Source organism: Xylocopa sonorina, chromosome 12 (assembly GCF_050948175.1).
Source record: "Xylocopa sonorina isolate GNS202 chromosome 12, iyXylSono1_principal, whole genome shotgun sequence".
NCBI lineage: Eukaryota > Metazoa > Arthropoda > Insecta > Hymenoptera > Apidae > Xylocopa > Xylocopa sonorina.
Window position 1 is genome coordinate 3,160,211 of NC_135204.1, and position 21,886 is coordinate 3,182,096.

General features: G+C 32.9%; 1 protein-coding gene across 3 annotated transcripts in view; it reads left to right on the forward strand.

Moving 5' to 3' along the window:
* LOC143429657 (transmembrane and immunoglobulin domain-containing protein 1) overlaps positions 1-21,886 on the forward strand; it is a 353,770-nt gene that overhangs the window by 194,662 nt on the left and 137,222 nt on the right. Inside the window, exon 1 of one of the 3 annotated variants that reach the window (XM_076905333.1) lies at positions 9,705-9,741. The exons of the other annotated variants lie outside the window; for them this stretch is intronic. Coding sequence (XP_076761448.1) covers positions 9,714-9,741 — 28 coding nt within the window. The 5' untranslated portion in view covers positions 9,705-9,713. Of the gene's footprint in view, positions 1-9,704; positions 9,742-21,886 lie in introns of those variants that run through there. 3 annotated transcript variants of the gene reach the window in all.

Here is a 21,886-nt window from a genome sequence, read left to right on the forward strand (position 1 = left end):
TAAAAAAAGAAAACGATTGCTTTCCATATGTGAAGGTTCCATTTTATCGAAGCTAATAGTACATACGCACATATGCATGTAATATTAGCCGGCACAAGAGAGTAATCCGCTTAGAGGATTTCTCTTTAGTGGCTGAAGCTTTATTCTAAAGAGGTAATAGTATACTTAGACATCGCTAAATTGCTTGTTTGAACACTGCCAGCACGTTCGTGAAATAGTTCTTCCCTGTACAAGCCCGCGCCTGTAATTGGATTACCGCGATGGTACAGAATCACTTTTTCCTCTTATCCCGATGCTGTTGCACGGGCTGCGTAACGAGTGAGCCGAATCAATTAAAAGTACCGTCTGGAAAATTTTAATTACTGGCACGCAATTATGTAACGATGATTGGCTATCGATACGTCGATGAATTTATTTGTTTCGCGTTAGAACTCGTCACTGTGGAGGTGGAGTTTAATTTCGAGCAACGTTATTGGCTTCTGTCGATTTCGCGGGTCAATTATTGGATAAATGAGCGAAAAGTAAGTCAACCGTTCCGTAGATGAAACATTTGTGCGACGTGAAATAACTAGCTGCCGCGATAATTAATGCTTATTGTGCACAGTAATTTACTGGCCGTTACCTGTTCGCGTTGTGTGATTTAAGAAACTAAATCGTTTCTTTCATTCAACAATAGTTGATAGGAAATGAATTAAAAGTTATTTTTGCAATTTTGTAATACGCTTTTACCTTTTATTATACTGCTTATAAAACATTTTGTTTTATTATTTTTGCGATAAACGCATTATTGTTAAATATATTTGTTAAGTCTTGAATCATAAATTACTTTATCTTACATTTCATTATGTTTCATCTCTTGAAAATTCTAAAGTATTTATTCAATTAATATCTTTACAAAAGGAGCACTCTCTTTCTCACTCGTTTCTTATTAATTATAATCACCATAAGCTCCCTATTTACGCTTTGCACAAGAAGAAATAGCAGTTAATTGAGTATAATGTCGATGCAGCATCCCAGGACGTTCAAATCCGTTTAAAGATGCTTCAAGACTTCCTTCATTGGCAGTTATATTAATAATCCTTTGGTCGATAAAGACGTTACCTTCTTAAATCGATCGCGTTACGCATCCATTTTGACAATATATAACCATCGACCATTCCGTGCCCTCAGCAATATTAAAATACAAATACGTGTTTGCTCATATTAATAAATAATAATTAAACACTACGTATCAGTGATAAAAGGAAAAATGTATATTTTTACTTATGAACGAACTTACTGAATTTGAAGATTTTTTATCACTATTGACTTTATTTAACTTTATCATATAGTATATTGAATTTTCTTCTTAAATCTTTGAAGACGAAAATATATATGTTGAAGATCTGGAATTTTCAGTTAATGTTACTAAACAAATAGTTGTATTTAACAAATTTATTCTTGATATTAAAGTTGGTCAACATGTTTGTTTTTATCGATATATTAATAAATATATGAAAAAATCGACCTGCATATAGAATTCAAGAATGTACATTTTAATGAGTTATTTAAAAGTAAAACATGACGAAGAACTGCAAGGAAAAATCTGAAACAATTAAAAAAGTACATATAACATACAATGAGGACATTGAATGATAGACTATAAAACATTTCAATTTTGATTTGCCACATTTCGTACAGAAATTACGAAGAACTATTCTGAAACTTTTTATAAAGTAATAACGAAATTCCCTGACAAGTACAACAACATGCTTGACTAAAACTAATGCAAAATTCGTTTCCAAATTTTCTTAAGTAATACGAAAAACTTCTTAATACGAAAAAATATAATAAAATTCATTTTAATATTTCTACGTTCGATCGACTCTACAAGTACCAATTTTTCATTTTGCTAACATTTTCCAGTAAATAATAAAATAAAACTAAACCCACTAATGTTTCGAATTGATATTGGGCACGGCCAATTCTTTTTCATGCTTCACTTTTTGAAATAAATCACAGGAACTCTTTCAATAATACTATTTATAAAATTTGTAACGTTAAACCACTTCGCTATAGATTTTCGTTCGATAAAATCGGGTAGACATTTTGAACAACATCGTGTAGAGAGGTCTCATGATCATTTATCGAATTTGTACTAGCTTCGGTGAGTGAAATTTGTCGCCAAGCGCTAGTCGGTTTTAAAATCATTGGCCCTGTTTTCCGTTGTCCGACTGGCATGGAGATTTTTGCAAATGAGGTTGAACGCAGCCGGATTTAAAATACAGGACGGCGGTAGTTTGTCTGAGTTTTAACCAGCCAATGTTCGTCGAACGTTCGGACAATCCGGCCAATTCTATTTCACCAAAGTACTGCTGATTTGTATTTGGCATGTTTTAATCTCGTGCTTCGACTGGAATTATTCGTGTCGTTAATTTGGCACTGATCCCACTGCACAAATAAACATCGCGTCTAATCCCGGGCTTATAAATTGATACGGTGCAATTGATTGTCCAAAAGAAGTCGGCACAGATTTCTCGAATAATTTTCATTTCCAAACACTGAACCAGAGGATAAAATGGAAATTGAATAATTTGTAGTGCATAAATATTTTTTAATGATTCAAACAAAGACAAGTGTCACTCTGAAGCTAGTACAAATTCGATAAATGATCATGAGACCTCTCTACACGATGTTGTTAAAAATGTCTACCCGATTTTAATGATTAAGATGTCCATAGGTAGTTACATTTTCAAATTTTAAATATTAAAGGACGCAAGGATTTTTCTTCTAAGCAGCTTGTAAATAGAAAAGTAAGAACTAAGAATTTTTAAAAAATGTTTTTTAATGCAGGTATTATTTATTAAATGTGTAAAATTGTTTCTAGAAGTATAAAATGATTTTTTTATGTCGATAAGAAAGTAATAAAACGTTATGGATACCTCACAAATTTACAACCCAGTATAAAGTATAATAGCGAATGTTCTACATTTTAATATACTTGCAATAACTTTTCGTAGATTTTTATGAAGTCCCATTTTTTATTAATTTATGTTTTCTTGTAAAAGGATGTATGTATAATTTTTTGAGATCCATCTAATTTTAGCTAATTCATAAATTAACATTCATAAAATATTTACAACCCTTGTTTCTTCCAAATACTTATAATTTGAGTAGAGTATTTGCTTTTTTTCACATATACAAACACTGAACAAAATATAACTTAAGTTAGAATCCCATGTTTGTGTGTATGTGTTCAGTTGTGCTTTTTATTGTATATAAAATATTACAACTGTCCATATGTTTGGTATAAATTGCTAAATCCTTTGACCTACTTAAGTTCAATTTGACATATGTACATAGTATTCAGAAGCCTATGGAAAATACAAACTATCATGAAACCTGAAAAATTAGAAACTTCCTAAGCTGGTACTTCTACGACATCCTTCATAACCCATATTGATCGATTATAGTTTCCTTATCGATTATAGTTTCAATAATTCGACTCATCATTATTTTTAACAATAATAATATCATATTAAATTTCTGTTTACATAAATCTTCAGTTATTTCTCTCAAGAATACGAGTTTAGCAGAGACTGTATCGGATGCAACGTATTTCTCCTTGGTTGACGATAATGCAAGGTTTTATTGGATATTCGATATTCGTAATACCAAATTATTGCGGTTGAATATTGCAATTTCCGTTATGCTCTTCCCACTTGTGCCAACTTCTCACTCCGAATCTGAAAAGTCGAATAAACTAGTTTTATTAGATCTTTTGCCTCCTTTAAATATATTGAGGAGATTTACCCTAATATTGGATACTTTTTTTAATGTACATATATATTATTATTCATTTACAGAACTTTAATAAAAGCGGAAAAGTTATAGATTTGTGGGAAATTCCATCCTATTTAAGTTGGTAATAGTAAAATTTGAAATATTTCACTATCAAGATTTGAAATGTCACTCTTTTCCTTTTTTCCCTTTTTACACATTTCTACACGAAGCAGCACGTTTTATCAATTTGTACTATTCAGTACTCTTCAAATGGGACCATAGAAAACGTATACTGTCATAATCAAATGAGGACCAATTTTCGATTCGAGTTTCAAAGTTCTCAGAGATTTCTGACCATCATTTTATAGCATATTATAATGCGCTGCTGTAATTTGTGGTATACTTCTGGTACCGTTATTTCCAGAAATATTGCAGGTTATAATAAATTTTATGGCAGGTTCTTATACATCTTGTATACTATTCGCATTGCTGTCGTAATTCAATATTTTCAAAAATATAGCACCGTTCATTAAATTAATTGATGACGGTTCAGCCTCTTGTGCTTGAAATCGAAGCGATTTGCGATAAAGCCGTCAGAGCATCATCAATCAGGGAATAACCGAGAGTTAAAGCAACGAGGTCATTGGGATAAGACGAAAACGAATCAGAAGATCGATTTCAATTTCTGTTAAAATTGTATATATTTGTATATCACTGATGTGATATTTTTTCAACATAGCTGCTTTTCTAAAAACATAAAAATGTGATGCATTATTCAGTTTCGATTCGAGTTTTACGTCTCTTCATTTTTAGAACCAAAATTCCAAGGTTTATATAGGTATAACACAGGCTGAGCCATATAACGTGCACACATCAAAATAACTTTGAAACTATGCGTCTAATAAAAAATCGTTAAATACAAAATTATGACCGCGTCTTAAATTTTGTTGCATGTAGAGTAGTTTCCGAAATTTCACCACCAATTTTCTTTTTCAAACAAAAAAGTATATTTTTCTTACTATAAATCGAAAGAATATTAGAGTTTCAGTAGAAAAATATAAACTTATATCAATCCTAAACAAGAATTTTACATTTCATTTTAAATAAACGGTATAAACAATTAAGGAAAGCATTGGTTCTCAAATTGGTAATTAATTCTGTATATACAGAGTCCTAGAGCTCAACATACAACGTTTAAGCGATGATTTTTAAGATCATTTCAAATAACTTTATTATTTCTTCTATTATTATTTCTTGAATTATATATCTTTTACATATTTTTTTATTGGATTGCATTAATTGCAAAGCATATAAAAATATAAATATACGTTATTTGAATTGTCACGAATCCTATTCTTTATAAAGAAAGGACCTGTATAGTTCATAATAAGTAATTGGTAATTGTCTGGACAAAGGACACTCGAGACGCAGGTACATTATCCGTTACATCATGGACACCAGTTGACTTGGCTCGGAAATAACAGATGCATCGATGTATTCAACGTTTTCCTCGCTACTCGCGTACCTGTTACAGCTTGAACTGGTCCGTGGATCGATGCAGGTATTTGTTAACAACCAGCACGAAGTAATTTTAGGTGTTCGTGATTGATCAGTAGTGTAGTGAGTGAATGCTTTCCAGATAAAATCACGGAATATTTATGCCCATAATCATTAAGAACGTTAACTAGTCTTACGCCAACTCTAATTAATAGCCCTTCATCTAGGAACGGAATTAATGGCAATAATTTATTATGTTTGAACTGTGCTTTGTTATGATTCAATGAACGTTGTGGTTTGAAGGATACTTCCTGAGCGAATTTCAATAATGCAAATTCTGCTTTTAAATGGTACAGGGGTAGCCAATCGATTACCACTGCTCAGTTTTATTTTGCTTTTGTTGAATTGTTATTATGATAGTATGGAAATAAAAAGTGATTTAACATTTTAAAAATTGTTTCCTTCAAACAAAGATAAGTGGAAAACCACCAAGTGGGTTTATCAATAATTATTCTTAAAATCAGAACATTCTATCGTGCAAGACATTATCACAAGTAGAGACGTCTTTTATGTGCGGTGAATTAAAGATTATTTTTTATATATCTAGAATTTGCTATCGTTGAAGTGAACAATCCTCCAATTTGTTAATAATAAGATATTATTACAATAATTTGTAACTTGTATTGTGTTGTGTATAAGTAATATTGTAAGTAAATTGTAAACTAATTTCACTAAGACGCAATGTAAGAAGGAACTTGCTATGTGTTCTGTTCCATATTTCTTTTCCGATTAATTCTTCGACTTTCTGCCTTCTTACAAAAAAGATATTGTCTAAGGTTCACATCAGGAATCAAAAAACGTCACATTTGCAAAAGGAAAATAAGGAAAAACTAAAATAAAAATAAACGATCTTCCAGAACATCGAACTCCAAACATCAGAAGCGAGCAATTTTCAAGATCAACACCAAATGATCATTCGAATTCTCTCTCCTTTCATTAGAACTTCTAAATTTGCTGCTTTTATGTTGATTGATACCTTACATACCATTGATAATAGTTACGTGCTATGGGATTCTTCAAAATACCATGCATGATCATCTAACGTTTCAGAATTTTTGATACATTCGCACACAAATTCCGTTTTGGACTTTCTAGAATTGTGAAATCGCTCGATGTAATCTTTTGCTTGGTACACCTTAGTAAGTACGATTCAAAGCTGAAAAGAAATCCTTCGGGAAGCAAAAGGGGTTTCTAGCGCGGACAGTCGATATAGTCGGTCCCCACCGTCGGCATTCTCGTATTCCGCACGCTTAGACTCTTTACGTCACACCGTAACGGTTATATAAATAGTAGTAGGATTTCCATGCCTACAGGAGATTTATCGCTTTTTTCCGTTTTACTGCGGATATTCAACAGCGTGGATACGAGAGTCCTTCGGACTTTACTAAAATGTAACTATCTTTTGTTAAGCGATTCGATGTGCATCGTGACGTGTACGTGGCATCACGCTCGATATACTTTTGTTATATTTTCCTTTCTTTAGTTTTTCAAATGTTGAAGTATATTATAACAAACGTTTTTCAAAGCTTTTTTTTTATAATAAACTGCAAACAAGAATCATTTACGTTCAACAAGTTTGGATCAAAATTTTCAAAATGTTACGTGGCTTTTCCCTAAATATTTAAAATTAAGATTATTGTGATAGATATAAAAAATAACGCTAATTAAAATAATTCGTGTATACAATGCGCTACATACATAATAATTGTATGCGTTATATAAAATTGATGTGTTATGAAAAGTATAGAATTTTTGACTATGTTATTAGTAATATTTATATTATTTTCTTCATCATATGTGACTGTTTCAGCAGATAGTAACGTTGTAGCGGAAAATACTTGTGAGAAATGACTCATTTCTTCCTTTAAGAAACTTCTCTCTAGCTTTGCACAGCATTCTGCAACGGAGTACATAAATTGGTGCCATTCTGTCATACTAGTGGAGTCAAGAGTAGGTTAGATTATGAACAAATCCATACGTTAGATACAGATTAGAATTTTTCTAAGCAGTAATTAAAGACGAAAGCATGAACTTCTAAGAGACTGTAAATGTCGTTGTCCATCCAATGATAAGTATCGAAAGACTTCCACAGTGTTAATGGCGGACTAAGAATCAATCTAACTTTTTTTCTAACAACCAACTGAAACATTTTTCTCTAAACATCTTAATCCATCTATATTCGACTCACAGTAATTGCTGAAAGTGTCCAATACTTATAGCTATTAATAGGTCAATCTTGGCCAAGATCGCAAAGAGTAAATTGACTATCGCGATAATGCCTGTAACTACAGAATCGTTTGTTTAATCGACATATCTTCCCTAATATACTTTGTAACTAGACAAGATGTGTATGTTCAGAGGCCATTACATCTCGATTTCAATAACACCAGTGTTCTACAACGGATGGGACTGCCAAACCCAGTATTTGCCATCGCGTGCAGGGCTCTTAATTTCTCACGAAAAGCTTCCCTAACAAAATTTACCTACGAGCTTACAGCCAATATTGTCCGACATTCATATAACTTGCCTTCTTTATCATCGATGTAATCTTTTAGTATGAAAAGTACCTGAAACGAGTCAGAATGACCATTACTCCTTCCTGTTTGATAATTAGAAGTTCTAATTGGCTGCCCATTGGCGAACTGAGTTCTGCAATTCAAAGAATAGTAAAGAAGAAGGTGTAATTAAAAGGTTCTCGCGAAGATCTGCGATACCGATGGCCCATTGCACGCCACTTGATCGTCGTTGTTTGGATCTGGCTAGTATCGGCTATTTCGTTTGGGAGCGGCGCTGTCTGTCGATGACATTCATTGTCGTTTTCTTGTATGTTGATGCTATTAGATGTTGAAACGGTCGACCTCCTTTCGATAAACCGCGGTTGTATATCGAAGCACCTACTTGCTCGTGATAAGCAGTACCAAATCCTCAATAGATTGCGTTCGCGTCGCTGATGTTCAACTGCGATGCTGGAATCCAGCTTGGGCGACTAATGCCAAGACCTGTGGTTGATCTTTCACTTGTTTACGTTCGGTGGGAATGTACAGCTGTATGTCGACTAAATTTAAACTCGTAAAAAGAACGCCATTATATAGTCTAAAATAGGTAATAGAATGCTGTTTGTTTGATAAAACTACATTTAGCTAGCACTATTCTGCTATACAATTATTAAATAATATTAAGTGAAGAGAAAAGGCCAAGAAAAATTAAATTCCAATGTCCTGAGTTGTTTAGGCGTTTTCGATTAGATGTCCTCAAAAAGAAAGCCGATGTCTGTGTGGGAATTGAAAACTCAGACTCTCCTTCTCACAACGCAGTATTAAGAAGCGCCTAATCTGTTACACTTCTTTAATGCCTGTCATTTTTCTTTCCCGTTTGGCATCGACGTGACAAAAATCAGACGGTCCCCGACTTGTCACGGCTCGAATTTTCTATTTCTATGTCTGCTATATTGTGAATGAGAATTGAAAGATAGTACGTTGGAGGGTGTAGGTCAAGTCCAAAAAGGGAAGGTACGGTGTCTATCGATTGTCGATGTTTTATAGGTCATCGAATTTCTTGTTTATGACATATCAATTTCTATCGAGTACAGAAACGATTACCCAGAGATCCATAAAATCTGTTGATGTGCAGAGTTGGCATCCATATAGTACCTTTTGTGTATCAATTTCTGGCTGGCTCCATCATACGTATATATCTGCGTTTGAACGTTTTTCAAATAAAATAAAAGTTGGAACATTGATCTAGATAGTATTGAAAAACTTCAGTTATACCTGTTAGTACACCAGTTATTATAAAAAATTAAGTGATGCATCAATTGCAGTAGAATTGCAGTAGAATTATAATATTTAAATGAAATACAAAGCTTGTCTTAAAATCAGCTAATAACTAACATTAAGTAGATCTTATTTCCATCAGTCTATTTACCGCTTTGCACAGTTTTCCATTTGTTTTAAACACTGCTTTGCGATGTTAGGAAAAAGTTTCACAATTATCGACCAGCAACAATAAAATAAATCCACAAAGTGCTGAATGTATAATACTTATGCATATATATGTACCTCTATTTGTAGTAAATTTTGAGAACGAATTATATGTGGCCATTGAAATCACACCCGATTTCAACGAACGACATAAATGACGATTTCTGCGAAATGGATAGTGGGAAACGAACGACACCGACGGTATCGATGCGATCGGATTCCTTAGAGCATGCCATATATTCCGCTCATGACTACATACACCCTGATATCTGTCCAGAATGGCACGTGAACTTACCTTCGTGGAGGCCATTTGCTTCGCGGACGACGTTCGCTGGCCATTTGCCAGGAACGAATATCGCATAGCGGCGGAACGTCGAGCTCGAATCGTTGAATTACCGTCGAATACCGACTGCGATGATATTAGCTGATTCGCGATTTAATCGTACGCTTAGCATTGCGTGTCCCCTTATTTTCTAATCCCGCCTACAACAAATAGCGGAGTTGCCCTGCGGAGGACGCGTGTGACCTGACGACTGAAGATTGCCTGGCCACTGTGAAAACCGCGAGAATCTTATCGAATATAGGTTATCGTGGTTCTTGCTCGTTTTTATAGATTGCAAGGTATAATTCTTGTGAAATTGGGTAATTTCAGCGAAATTTTATTTCTTTCAACGTCACAATACTTTTTGTACAATTAGTATCGATATTTATTAGGAAAGTAATGGCAGATTGCAAATTTTGAACGAATCAAAAACTTTCCACCACTTTCATTTCTACCCCTCGATTTTTGACTTCTCACTCTACATTTCCTTTTTCTTATCTTATTATCATCCTTTTCTGTAAAGTCGATAAAAGAAAATAGCTCGAACACTGAGATACAGTCTTTCCGATATCTTCACGTGCGCTTTTCTGACAATTTCTTATACAATTTTTTCTGTCCTCGTTATTTGTTTTTAAATATAATATTATTCAGTTAAGTGTTAAAATAGAAATAATAATAAATACCTTCATGATACGCGAATATGATTTTCACTCTTTAAATATAACTACACATTTTTAAGGGTGGACCTTCAAAAGACGTATGTAACTTTATCTAAAAAACTTTTTCTGTCTCGTATTCGAAAGAACGCGATTCATTGAGTCCTTCAAGGACACTTCGATGTTCTTGCAAGTTACCTTGATAATTCATTGGCTGGCTCCCAACCTCCGTAGTGGTAACGTGCTATTTCCGGTAAACTTTTATCTTTTACAACGCCCTGCGAGAAAAAGTTCAGGGCTGTCAAATGCCCAGTGGAGGCTTATGCGGGAACGAAGTCCTAGTTTCTCCTAACTGACGACCATACGGACATATTATTCGGTGTTATTCGAACTCGGCAGACATTATGGGAAGAAGAGCTATTATGCTGAAACTGCATCCGTATTCTGATGGCGAGTGGAAACGTTTTCCAAAAGATCTTGAAACTCGATGCTAAGAAAATCAATGTAGCGGAATCTAATAAGCGTACGGTTAAAACGATATGGATCAAATATGGCGGATGCTGTACTTTGTCACACTAATATTAATTTTTGTTTTAATAATTATAGTACGAACCTCAGTAGTACATATTTCATGCTTGAAAGTATAAGTGATGATAAAGCACATTAATATATATTTATGAACAAATTTATATAGTTTATATCTGTAATAAAAAAGACTTATAAGTGCCCAGAAAATGGAGAATTTATACTGTCGCAATGTGAATTCCTGTGACGCGAGTTTCTTTAATGCGAATTCCTATAACGCGACTTCTTCAAATGTGAATCCCTATAACGCGAGTTCTTCCAATGCGAATTTCTATAATGCGAATTCCTACAACTAAAATTTCTCTAACGCACTAAAAATACGACTATTTTTATTTTACGCGATATATTTTATTTTATATAACGTGCTGTTTTGTGTAACGCGGCAAATAATTTTTCACGCGACCACTCTTAATATAGCAATATGGGTATATTATGCGAGAAAAATACTCTTACGGCACGATTTTTTACAATGCGTAACATATTAATTGCATTATACAACAGCTTATGTACGTAATTTTAATTTATAATGAAGAATTCTTATGTTATTATAATTAATTATTGTACTCTTAATATTATGCATGGTTATTTACCCTGTATACATTATTGGAACTTTCATCTGAAACTTAGTTATTGAAACATAATTACCTCAGGGCTGAAAGCTAACTAAAGACTTCTTAGTAATTAAATTGATTTTCTTGAAGTCTAATTACTTTAGAGACTCTCGATCGATTACCAAAGTCCAAGTACTGTAAAAAATATTGATCTATCTGATGCCTTCAGATATGACCTTTCTTGTCTTCTAACTTTATGCAATCAAGCTTGACAAACATTTTTCTTCTTAACTCATTTTCATAGATTCCTGATCAGAATTTTCCTAAATTAATAGATTTATGCGCAACGGAATTGTTTCTTTATATTAATTAACAATCGAATCATTCAAGCCTATTAAGGATTTAATAAATTATACTCAAATTTAATATTTACTGCAAAGAAATTTTCATAAACAGTACCTGTGAGAAGAGTATCATAAAAGTTCTAGCAATTACAGAAATACAAATGTACAATTGAAAAATAAAATCTGAAATAGCAAATCATATAAAAATAACTAATATTTAATCTTTTCAGCCAACTTTAAATGAAACGTTTGCGGAACACAAGTGCCCGCCATCCAAAACGTTGCCACGTATTGACCAATCGCAAATTGTTGTCGAAATCCTCGGGACTTAACAAACAGTATCGCTATTTGTCAAGCAAGCACTCCCAGTGGTATCGGGAGAAACTTTAACGGCCGTCTGGAGACCGCGTGATGAGAAACGTATTTGTTTCGTGCTCGAAACGACGCGAGCCGAGCTGCTCCTGAAGAGGGCAGAAGGAACGGTTCGAAGGGGGAAGAATAAACCTTCAGAAATGCTCTCAAACCGGGCAGGGGCCGCGTACCTTTCTCTCCACTCTGCGCTGATGGAACATCGATTCGACGTGTCGCATTAGAATGTCGGGAACACGGGCCGGCAACACCTCCGCCCTCTACTCTTGCTTGCGAGCCAACGAAAATGTCCCTGGAAAAATATACTTTTCATTGATTCGACGCCTCCGCGGTACGAAACAAATGGTTACGCGCGTCTTTTCTCACTCCTGCACCCGTTTGCATTTTTTTCCCCCCCGTTCGTTTGTATTCCTCGACGCGCGGAGAGTCTTCCAAGTTGTTCCACAATACGTTCAACCGCTTACCTGTAACAGATTTCTCTCTTAACGAGGGTAGATTTTGCGGATAATGCGCACAACTCGGGAGACGCGAGAAACGGTGTATCGTGGTTTCTCGAAAATCGCGAGCTTACCGGGGAAATAATGCAGGAAGAGGGATAGAAATACACTTCGTTCGCCGGTTAAATTATGGCGGTTCGGTAATGGGATTTGTGGATTAGGTTAAGCGACTTCACTCTGTTTTTTAATTGTTAACGAGCCGTACTTAAGTACAGCAACTTGGGCGTCGACAGTAATTTATTGCGTCACTGTGTCATCAGTCATACAATATATGCAAATATTGCAACACTGCAGTAAGGGTTGGAAAATTTAGTTGTACAGTATTGGATTAGCTTGAGAATTTAAATTACTAATAAATTAAGTACTTTTATTGAGATATTCTTGAAAATTGAAGTTTCATTATTATAAAAAAAGCTATTGCTGAGGTACTAAAGTCTTCAAGCATTTAATAATTGTGTGTACTATTTAGTCAATTTAATTTCTTCAAGGACATTGACAGATATTTGTACGTTTAATTGTTTCAAATTAAAATTACTCCAGATTAATATTCGATAAATTACCAAGCGTGTAAAATATAGTAAGTTGTAATGATTCTATCAATTTAAAAATGAAATTTCTAGTACTAGTTCCTTTTTACAAGGAATCATAAATGTACCTGAACAGATTAACTATACTTTTAAGAAAACATTATTTTATACTTTCATCGTAGATAAAATTGTACCACAAAAACTATTGTTTACCTTGTCCATCCATTTTCAAGGTACACTAAAAACACCTAACATGAACCAATAACTTAAGACTTATTAAGATGAAGGAGTCCGCTTCTGAAAACAACTTTCATACTTAATTTCTCACATGATTTAATATTTACTTCATCGACTTCATTTTAATTCTTACACTCCATCCGTTTACTCGCACTACAAAAGTTCAAGAGCGTTCCCAACTTTCATCATTCTGAACCAAGCGTTCCGCATCTCCGAATCGAAGGCTCGCGCATCCATCACATGGAACGGAGGTGATCGCGGGGCTCTAATAGTCTCTAAAAAGCCGATCGATGTTGGTAATCGAATGGAAATTGAAGAAAAGCAATTCATCAGATCGAAATAACGCTGGCTGAAAGATATCGCACGATGACACTTAAGTCGAGATGTCGAAACGATAGAAAGAGAAGGAGCGTTCGACTGGACTGGGTACGTTGATACAAATCTATACTTCTCTCTATATTTCGCAAACTATCCCACTCGATCATTCAGCGCGGAGCAAGCGAAGAAACAGTCGGATTAAGATCGAGGGAAGAAGAAAGGGTGGGTCTGCGATCGATTGCGCCACGAAGACACTGATGGCTCGACCTACTGGATAAGTTCTACCTCCGGGACAAGTCCGTTTCTTTCAGTATCATTTCAACCGTAGATAAAATCGCGTTTACGTTGAGCTACCTTTGTCGAAAAGGAAATTTCAGGGAAACAATTTCCACCGGGTATACAACCGATCCTTCTAAGGTTGCTTTGCTGAGTTTTTCACAGAAACGAATGGCCTGGAGCAATCATTTCGATGATCACTACTGAATATTTCGAGGAGTTCGACTATGGTTTATTTCGACTGAAATTTGATTGTTTCAAGTGAAGATAGTATTAGTAGTTTTTCAATAGATGTTCACGTAGACGAATGAACATTTAGTTTATTCTTTCTTAAATGGTTTTATGTTTTAAAAAATTTATTTTTTTGTAATGAAATGTTGACACGTGAGACACTACCAAATAGGAGTAAGAAAATAAAATAAAAAATTTATAAGAATCGATTTTAATTGAATACTTTAGACGACCGTAGAAACGGTAGAAAGAGTGTTTAGGTCATTTGGAAAACGGGTAAATTATTCCATTTATTTATATTAAAAAGGTGAGGTTGGATTATTAATATTACTTTTTGTTATTCTGTCTAAAAAAGTTATTAACGCTTTCATGTGAAAAATTATTAATCTATGAGGTATTTTAATTTCAATATTGGGAAATGGGAATATTACTGAATTCTTACTTTCTCCATGATAACGCAATATTTTTTTTGTAGAAAACACGCTACACAAAACAACGGGATGCCTATAAGCTATGTAATCCACTTTCTGAAATATTCTTTTCCCCTTTTTTGTTCCACTAAAATTTCCACCGTTTTTTATCACTTTTAATTTCACGAAAATACTTTCCATGTTAATTTATACTACATTCTTTTTCGTATCATTCGGTATCGTGGATGATACTGTAATTAAAATTACTGATTTTACTGTAATTAAAATTACTACCAGTTAAAGTACTTTTAAAATCTTCCTTTTTCCTATAAATTCATAAAATAATTAAATATTGTTCATGACCTGTATCCTAAATATATCAGTTTAAGAAATTAAATAATTAAAAAGTGAATAAAAGAGATTTCCAATAAAAATTATAGCAATATAGAATTCTAAAATCCAAGGAAAGATTAGTTGATAATATAGAATGTCACACAATAGAAATAACCCTTAAAGTCTTGGATTCTTTATTTTAACGCTCTGTTTTCTGTACATACACAATATATCTTTTTATTAACTTCATTAAAAAAGTTCAATATTGAGAAACTGTAAAAGAAAAATGTTTAATTTCACAATTATAGATAAATATTGTTTATCGTTAATGACAAATACTCATGACTTAAAACATATGTATTAACAAAGCATATTAAATAAAAACGTTCACATCTAGATCGTGAAAAATTTAAATTATTATTGTATATATTTAGTCAATAAAATTGATAACAATATCTTTTTGCCTGAATGCAAAATAATTTTTAAACGCATATGTCTGCTCGTACCGAGAAACAATTTCTGAATGTGCGATTGTACGGAAGAGCAATGGACCACAGTCAACAATGGATAGCTGGCATTAATTTCCTTTCGTTTTTATACTTTGACACACGCTCGATTGAATCATTGTTTGTATTTCATAAAGCACGGTTTACATTTTATATCGCGCAATAATTCTTACAATATAGGTTAACACAATATTGTAGTTTGGTCCCAACTTCTTCCCTGACATAATGGTTGAATGAGAAATGGTACGTGCACGTGCTCTGAAGATTCGAAACTTTCAGTATTTGAATGTTTAAAACATCGTGGATACGCATACTGGATACATCTCTAACATTTTATTAACTGATGTTTATTTTAATCACAAGCTCTGTTCTAGAAACAGAAACAAGAAAATTTTAAACTTAATAAACAATATTTATAGCCACTGTTTATTTATGTTGTATTGTGACACTAATTCGATAACAATGTAATGTTTGATTTTGAGTCTTTTTGAAGATTTAAAAACCGTTCTCAGTTCTTTCAAGCACGATCTGTAACTTAAATATGTCAATTTAAGAAATTAACAAAAGAGAATTCCGATAAATATTACAGCTATTTGGAATTTCATTCACGCATGTAAAGGCCAAGCAAATATTAGTTGATGCTAATCATATATGATACACACAATTTGGAAATAATATGGTTCCATAATAAATTTAAGGAAAAATCAAAGTGAAACGATAAGATTTTCATTTTTATTAGATAAAAAATTAACAATTCATTGTTTAAAATGATATTATTAATGAAAAAAATTGGAGCAAAAGATTTATTAAAACTTATTAGTATTATGTTGCTGCAGCAAAGGCTTTCTTAATTCGCACAACTTATTTATATTACTGTGATCGTTACCGGGAAATCGGCTGCACAGTAAAATAAACAAAAAAATACGAGGTATAATCAGTTAGTTTCGTGAAAAGTAATATATTGTGTGAGGAATAACCTCTATGCCAGAGAATTGAACCTATTTTCTTTTTAAATTTTTAGCGGGTTCACTGTTAATATCAAAAGAACACAATACTAAAAGATATCTATGTTGCATGTTACCGAAACTTTCAAGTTTTTATATCGAATGGTAATTTAATGTCAATAGAGCTCTAAATTGACATGTATACACGTCGAACGCAGTAAACTGATTAAAGAGAATAATGGCAACATTAAATTATATATTCAGAAACAATTATTTTGCAAAAAAAGAGTTAATACGAGTGACTTGCGTTGTTCACATTTATTTTATCTTACACACTCCTACATCGCCTTGTATAATTCATCGCGCTAACAATAAAAAAGGTATTTTCTCAAGAAAAAGCACAGAAAGAAGAGCACTGCAACAATTTCACCTTTTAAACATTTTTCAGTATCGAGATGCATAACCTTCCCTCCAATATCGCTTCACTACACAGTTCTCTCCGGGAAAAGCTATTTTCGAAGGAATAATAATCACGTCGAAAAACACACTTGTCAAAGCATAGTTTTGCGTGTCAATTCCATCCGCTCGAAGTTTCAATATATCGCGAGCGAGCACCTGAATCTCAATGTTTTGAATTTCAGTTTTCATAGACGTAAGAAAGACGATCGATCGTGGACGGTGGAAATCGTAAAACAGTACGAGCATGGAACCATAACTTCAGTCCGCCTATGGGGAAGCGGCATACGAAAATAGTCTGTAAATATTCCATTATATCCTCGTGCGCCAAAAGCACGATGTACTGTCTTATTAATTTCGTAAACGCGTACAGTCTTCTCAAAGTTGCGTTCAGTCTCTGAGTCTTCGAAGTCTTCGAACTATGTTTTTATGTAGGATTCGAATAGTTATTGATTTTACTATGAGTAACGTATAACGGCGAGAGAAATCTTATAATTTCCGAAAGTCGACAGAGATTTATAGCTTCGCTTACTACTGACTCAGTAAATTTTAGAATAAGTTCTGAATTAGCCATTTTTAACGTCTTCAAGGGCACTGTGTTGAAGTTCTTTTGATTATTCGCAGTAGCGTGCGGTGTCATTTGCTGATAGAGAAGCTCTGTTTTCATAAAATGATAAACAAATACTAAAAATGACAAAAATAAACAGTTGATTTATTTTGATTTTAAAACAAATACAACATAAATATTCTGACAAAAATAATTATATAATATGTATTATTTATATTTTATAAAACACAAGGAAAGCGCTGCTTCCACAGCTTCCATGTACTGCACGTCACTGATTATTTACAAAATATCGTTAGTATTTGATAAATAAAATACCAGCTTTAATAATCGTTTCAATTTAAAAACGCAATTTGTAATATTGTTAAGAAATTATAAATATACACATATGTCTTAGTGTTCCTGAAGACGTTAAGTAACTTCGAAATTAAATATAAAATGTACAAACGTTAGACAAAATTGGAATCAAGAATAATTCAATGTGATTGTCGAAGTTGTATTATTCTTTAAACTCACTTAATTTCTTTAATGTCTAGAATTTACAATCTGATCAAACATAATTAATTCTTATTTACGTCTGCTGACTTCTACAATATTTATTAAAACTGACAATTTGACAAATGAGCATAATAAACCCTTTATTCGCCAAACAAACAGTTTTAAGTAGGTATAGTGAAATCAAAATTGAAAATTGCATAAGGCTAACCGTATGGATAACATTCTATATCAAAAAGTTGATAACATTCTTGTTAATCCCTTAATTATTTAACTTGTTAAGGTAATATATTTAGGCTACAGATCATACATGGAAAAACTAAGGAGGGTACTTGAATCCCTAACAAACACGAGATGAAATATTGAAATTAAATATATTTTTATAACGCAAACTTTTGTTTAAACAAGAAAGACGGCTAAATAAATCAAAAGATTGATTTTTCCTGTTAAGAAATAAATGTGTATTTTCGTCCTAGAATCAATATCCTGAGAATTTTACAGACTCGTTTCAGGTGACATCTCTCTAGACATCTCCTGAAAATATCCACGGGATGTGATGGTCCTGTTTTACGCCTCTTCGTGGCAAATAATATAAAGAGATAGACGCTCGTCTACGGAACACCAGTCTCGCGATTTTGATTTTCATTCGCCATGACGTTTAGCATTCGATCATAAAATAATGATACATACAAAAGTTACGTATCGGGGCAAATCATTCTTAATGATAAAGCTATGTACGTTCATGATTTGTTTATGCGAACTCGCAATCTAATCTGCACGTGACAGGTATTCAGTCACTTTACATCGGACAGCCGTCCGCCGGCATGTCGTTTAGGTTAATAAGACAGAATTATCAGCCTCATCTGTTCAAATAGCGCGCTAGAATGCAATGCATAGCTTAACATCCGTGTAATAAGCCTTTTGCGTTTGCTGTACCTCGTCATTGCCGCATCGTTTCTACATTTTTCTCTTACAAAAGTACTGTAAAGAGGTTATGTCGCTCATACGACGTTTCTCTGTTATTAGCCCTTTATTGGAGCGGACGAATACCATCGAGCTATTATTAATGGCTTGTATTTTACTGGTCGATCAATACCTTTTGGTCAGTATTTTACTGATCGGTATATTAATACCTTTAGGTCAGTATTTAAATATAAATCCTTATTTATCCTACTTGAAAATAGATGAAGCTCCCATTGGCAGCTAAACCAATACCAATTGGTCAAAAACGTAATTATTTTTCGACTTACAATTAGTCTACAATGGAGTGGGTTTAATACTGTGTTTTTCCTGCTTTATATTGTGCGTGTATTAATTTAACTAACTATGCTAACCTAAACTGACCGCTTAGTATTTTTATACTAAGTAAGTCGAAAAATAATTACGTTTTTGACCAATTGGTGTTTGTTTAGCTACCACTTGGGGACTTCGCATATTTTCAAGGAATACTGACCCTTTATATCTAAATCCTTAATAATAAATAATTATTAATTACTTAGTGAATGGTTAGAGAAGTATTAAAAAGTCTCTTTCATAAACCAATATGTATATATTGCATTCGTTGTTATATAGACGGGTGAATTCATATACATTACACATTTTTACAGAAAAATTACTAACATGTAAATGTTTATTAAGAATGTAAATTAATAACGCTATAATGTTTAAATGTATTTAAATATTAAAGTAACGATTACGAAATGCTCTTTTAAATTACTAACTTATTTTTAATTACATGATTTTAAGATTTTGCAATTGGATGGACATTCAAAGAATTTGACTAAAAATAGAATAATTCCAGTTTGCAGTGATATATAAGAAACGTAATAAAGGGAACGAATATCGTAGACTCACACATAAACTTCACATTTTAATTTCATGGTTTCTGTTGACGTTGCGCTTCAGAATAGCCGTGAAGATTGGAATTAAAAGCGTGTCTGTAAATTTAATCGTTACACTTGAATAATCATATTATCATCTTCCTTATTTGAAGGTATCTCGTCGTTATCCGAGACCAATTGTATGGTCGCAACATTTTCCATACCCTATCGCTTGTTTATTAAGCGAAAATCGATACACTTGTAATAAATGAATGGTAAATAATTCCCACGGTTATGAAAAAGTAAGGTATTTATTTCTGTAACTGTTCGTAAGGCTATTTACATTGCAATTTGCATGAATATTTAATATGCTTAATTGCTCTTAATGTTTCATTTAAGTAAGTTATCGAGCACGGAAAGAAATGGAATCAAAGTTCAATCCAATTGAATTTTTATTAGTCTGCAGTCAACTTCTATTTCCAATTACATATATTAATATAATAGAAATACAATCATAACAAATACTTCTTAATAATTTAAATATTTACTATAAGAACTTTTTTTTAAAATTGACGTTAATAGTACTGGTATCTTTGTTACACTTTCTAGTCGTTTTTTAACCTCAACCAGCTTCGATGCAAACACTTTCAATTTTTCGTTCACACTCTCTTTCATTCTTTCCCAAAGATGATATCAGTCATTTTCACCAAAAAGATCGTGTCGACTCCATACAACTGCTAGCTTAGGTGCCTAGGCCCGTAATTTTTTATGTACAATGAATCTCTGATGCACTCTGTCCATTAATAATCTCAGTTGTTATCCAAAATCTTGATTGGTCAATGTTGTGTGTACTGCAACCAAAAGTTAAGTGTTTTCTTCTCTGAGAACGCTTACGCTGTCATCAATAAACTGATAATTGAAATCTTAAGAAGATACTTTCCTCTTATTCACCTTTCATTAGAATCTGCAATTATAATAACATTTGGAATTTTCATTTCTCGCATATTTATATAATACTTTAAACATGTCATTCTTTTGCATTCTCTTCAAATTTTTAATGCATTCCAACGAAAGTTGATAATAGAATTTAATTCGATTTTAGTAAAATTTCGTTTATTCAATTTTCTAATACGGGATCTGAGTGGAAAGAAGTTAGTATGAAATATCTAAAAATAATCGTTGTCTGTTATCTTCTTGAGAAAACTATGTGGATGAAACTAGACTTGTTCGCTGCCATTTAATATTTTTTATTGGTAATTTGTGTCATCTCCCATACACACCCTAAAACAGCAGACTCCTCGGCCCGAGAGTCATAGAGTAAGTTTCATAATAGTCGTCGGGGCATAAATTCAGTTCAGGACGCAAACGATGGCAGCGGAAAATTAGAACGTGCCCAAGTGTGTGTGCGCTATTGTCTTAAGCATTTACGCATACGTAGAATATGATATTCAAGAACTGGCGTCGCGATATTTGACGATTTCAGCATTGGTATTTACAAAAATCTTGTGATGTGATATTTACAAAATGTAGTATATAATATAGTATTCTACGAAATTAAAAAATCACTAAATTTTTACCTAAAATTGTTGACCTTTCAACTGCTTTGACTTCGTGAGGAGAGATTAATTTCAAAATGTAAAAGTTTTTGATTGAGGATCATGAATGGTTTTATGCGTGTGTAAGTACGATTGTTTTTATAAAGTTGAAAACTGTGTGGTAATATGTCTTCGAGTTACAGCAAAGAGTTCAGCCAATACTTATAAAATAGGACACTCTGTATATAAATATTAAACACACGTGAAATATTAAATCACTACTTTAAAGAGAAAGAAAAAAAAAATACGTGTTAGACAAATCTCTCAAAGTTACACATTATAATCTTCTTATTTTTTTGCATTTCATATATTTGATAGTTGTTGCATAAACTGCCATAACACATTAATTTATGTCATCTCCCATGTGCAAGATACGATATTTTTGTTTGAGCTATCTCTCTTATTTTTGAACTTCCATATTGGACAATTATCAAACTTTACCATAATGCATTAATTTTTTATTCATTGGTCAGTTGTTTGCATTAAGTGTGTAAATATTATAATATTAAATTGTATTTTAATTTATTATAGGTATATTCATAATTAGTCA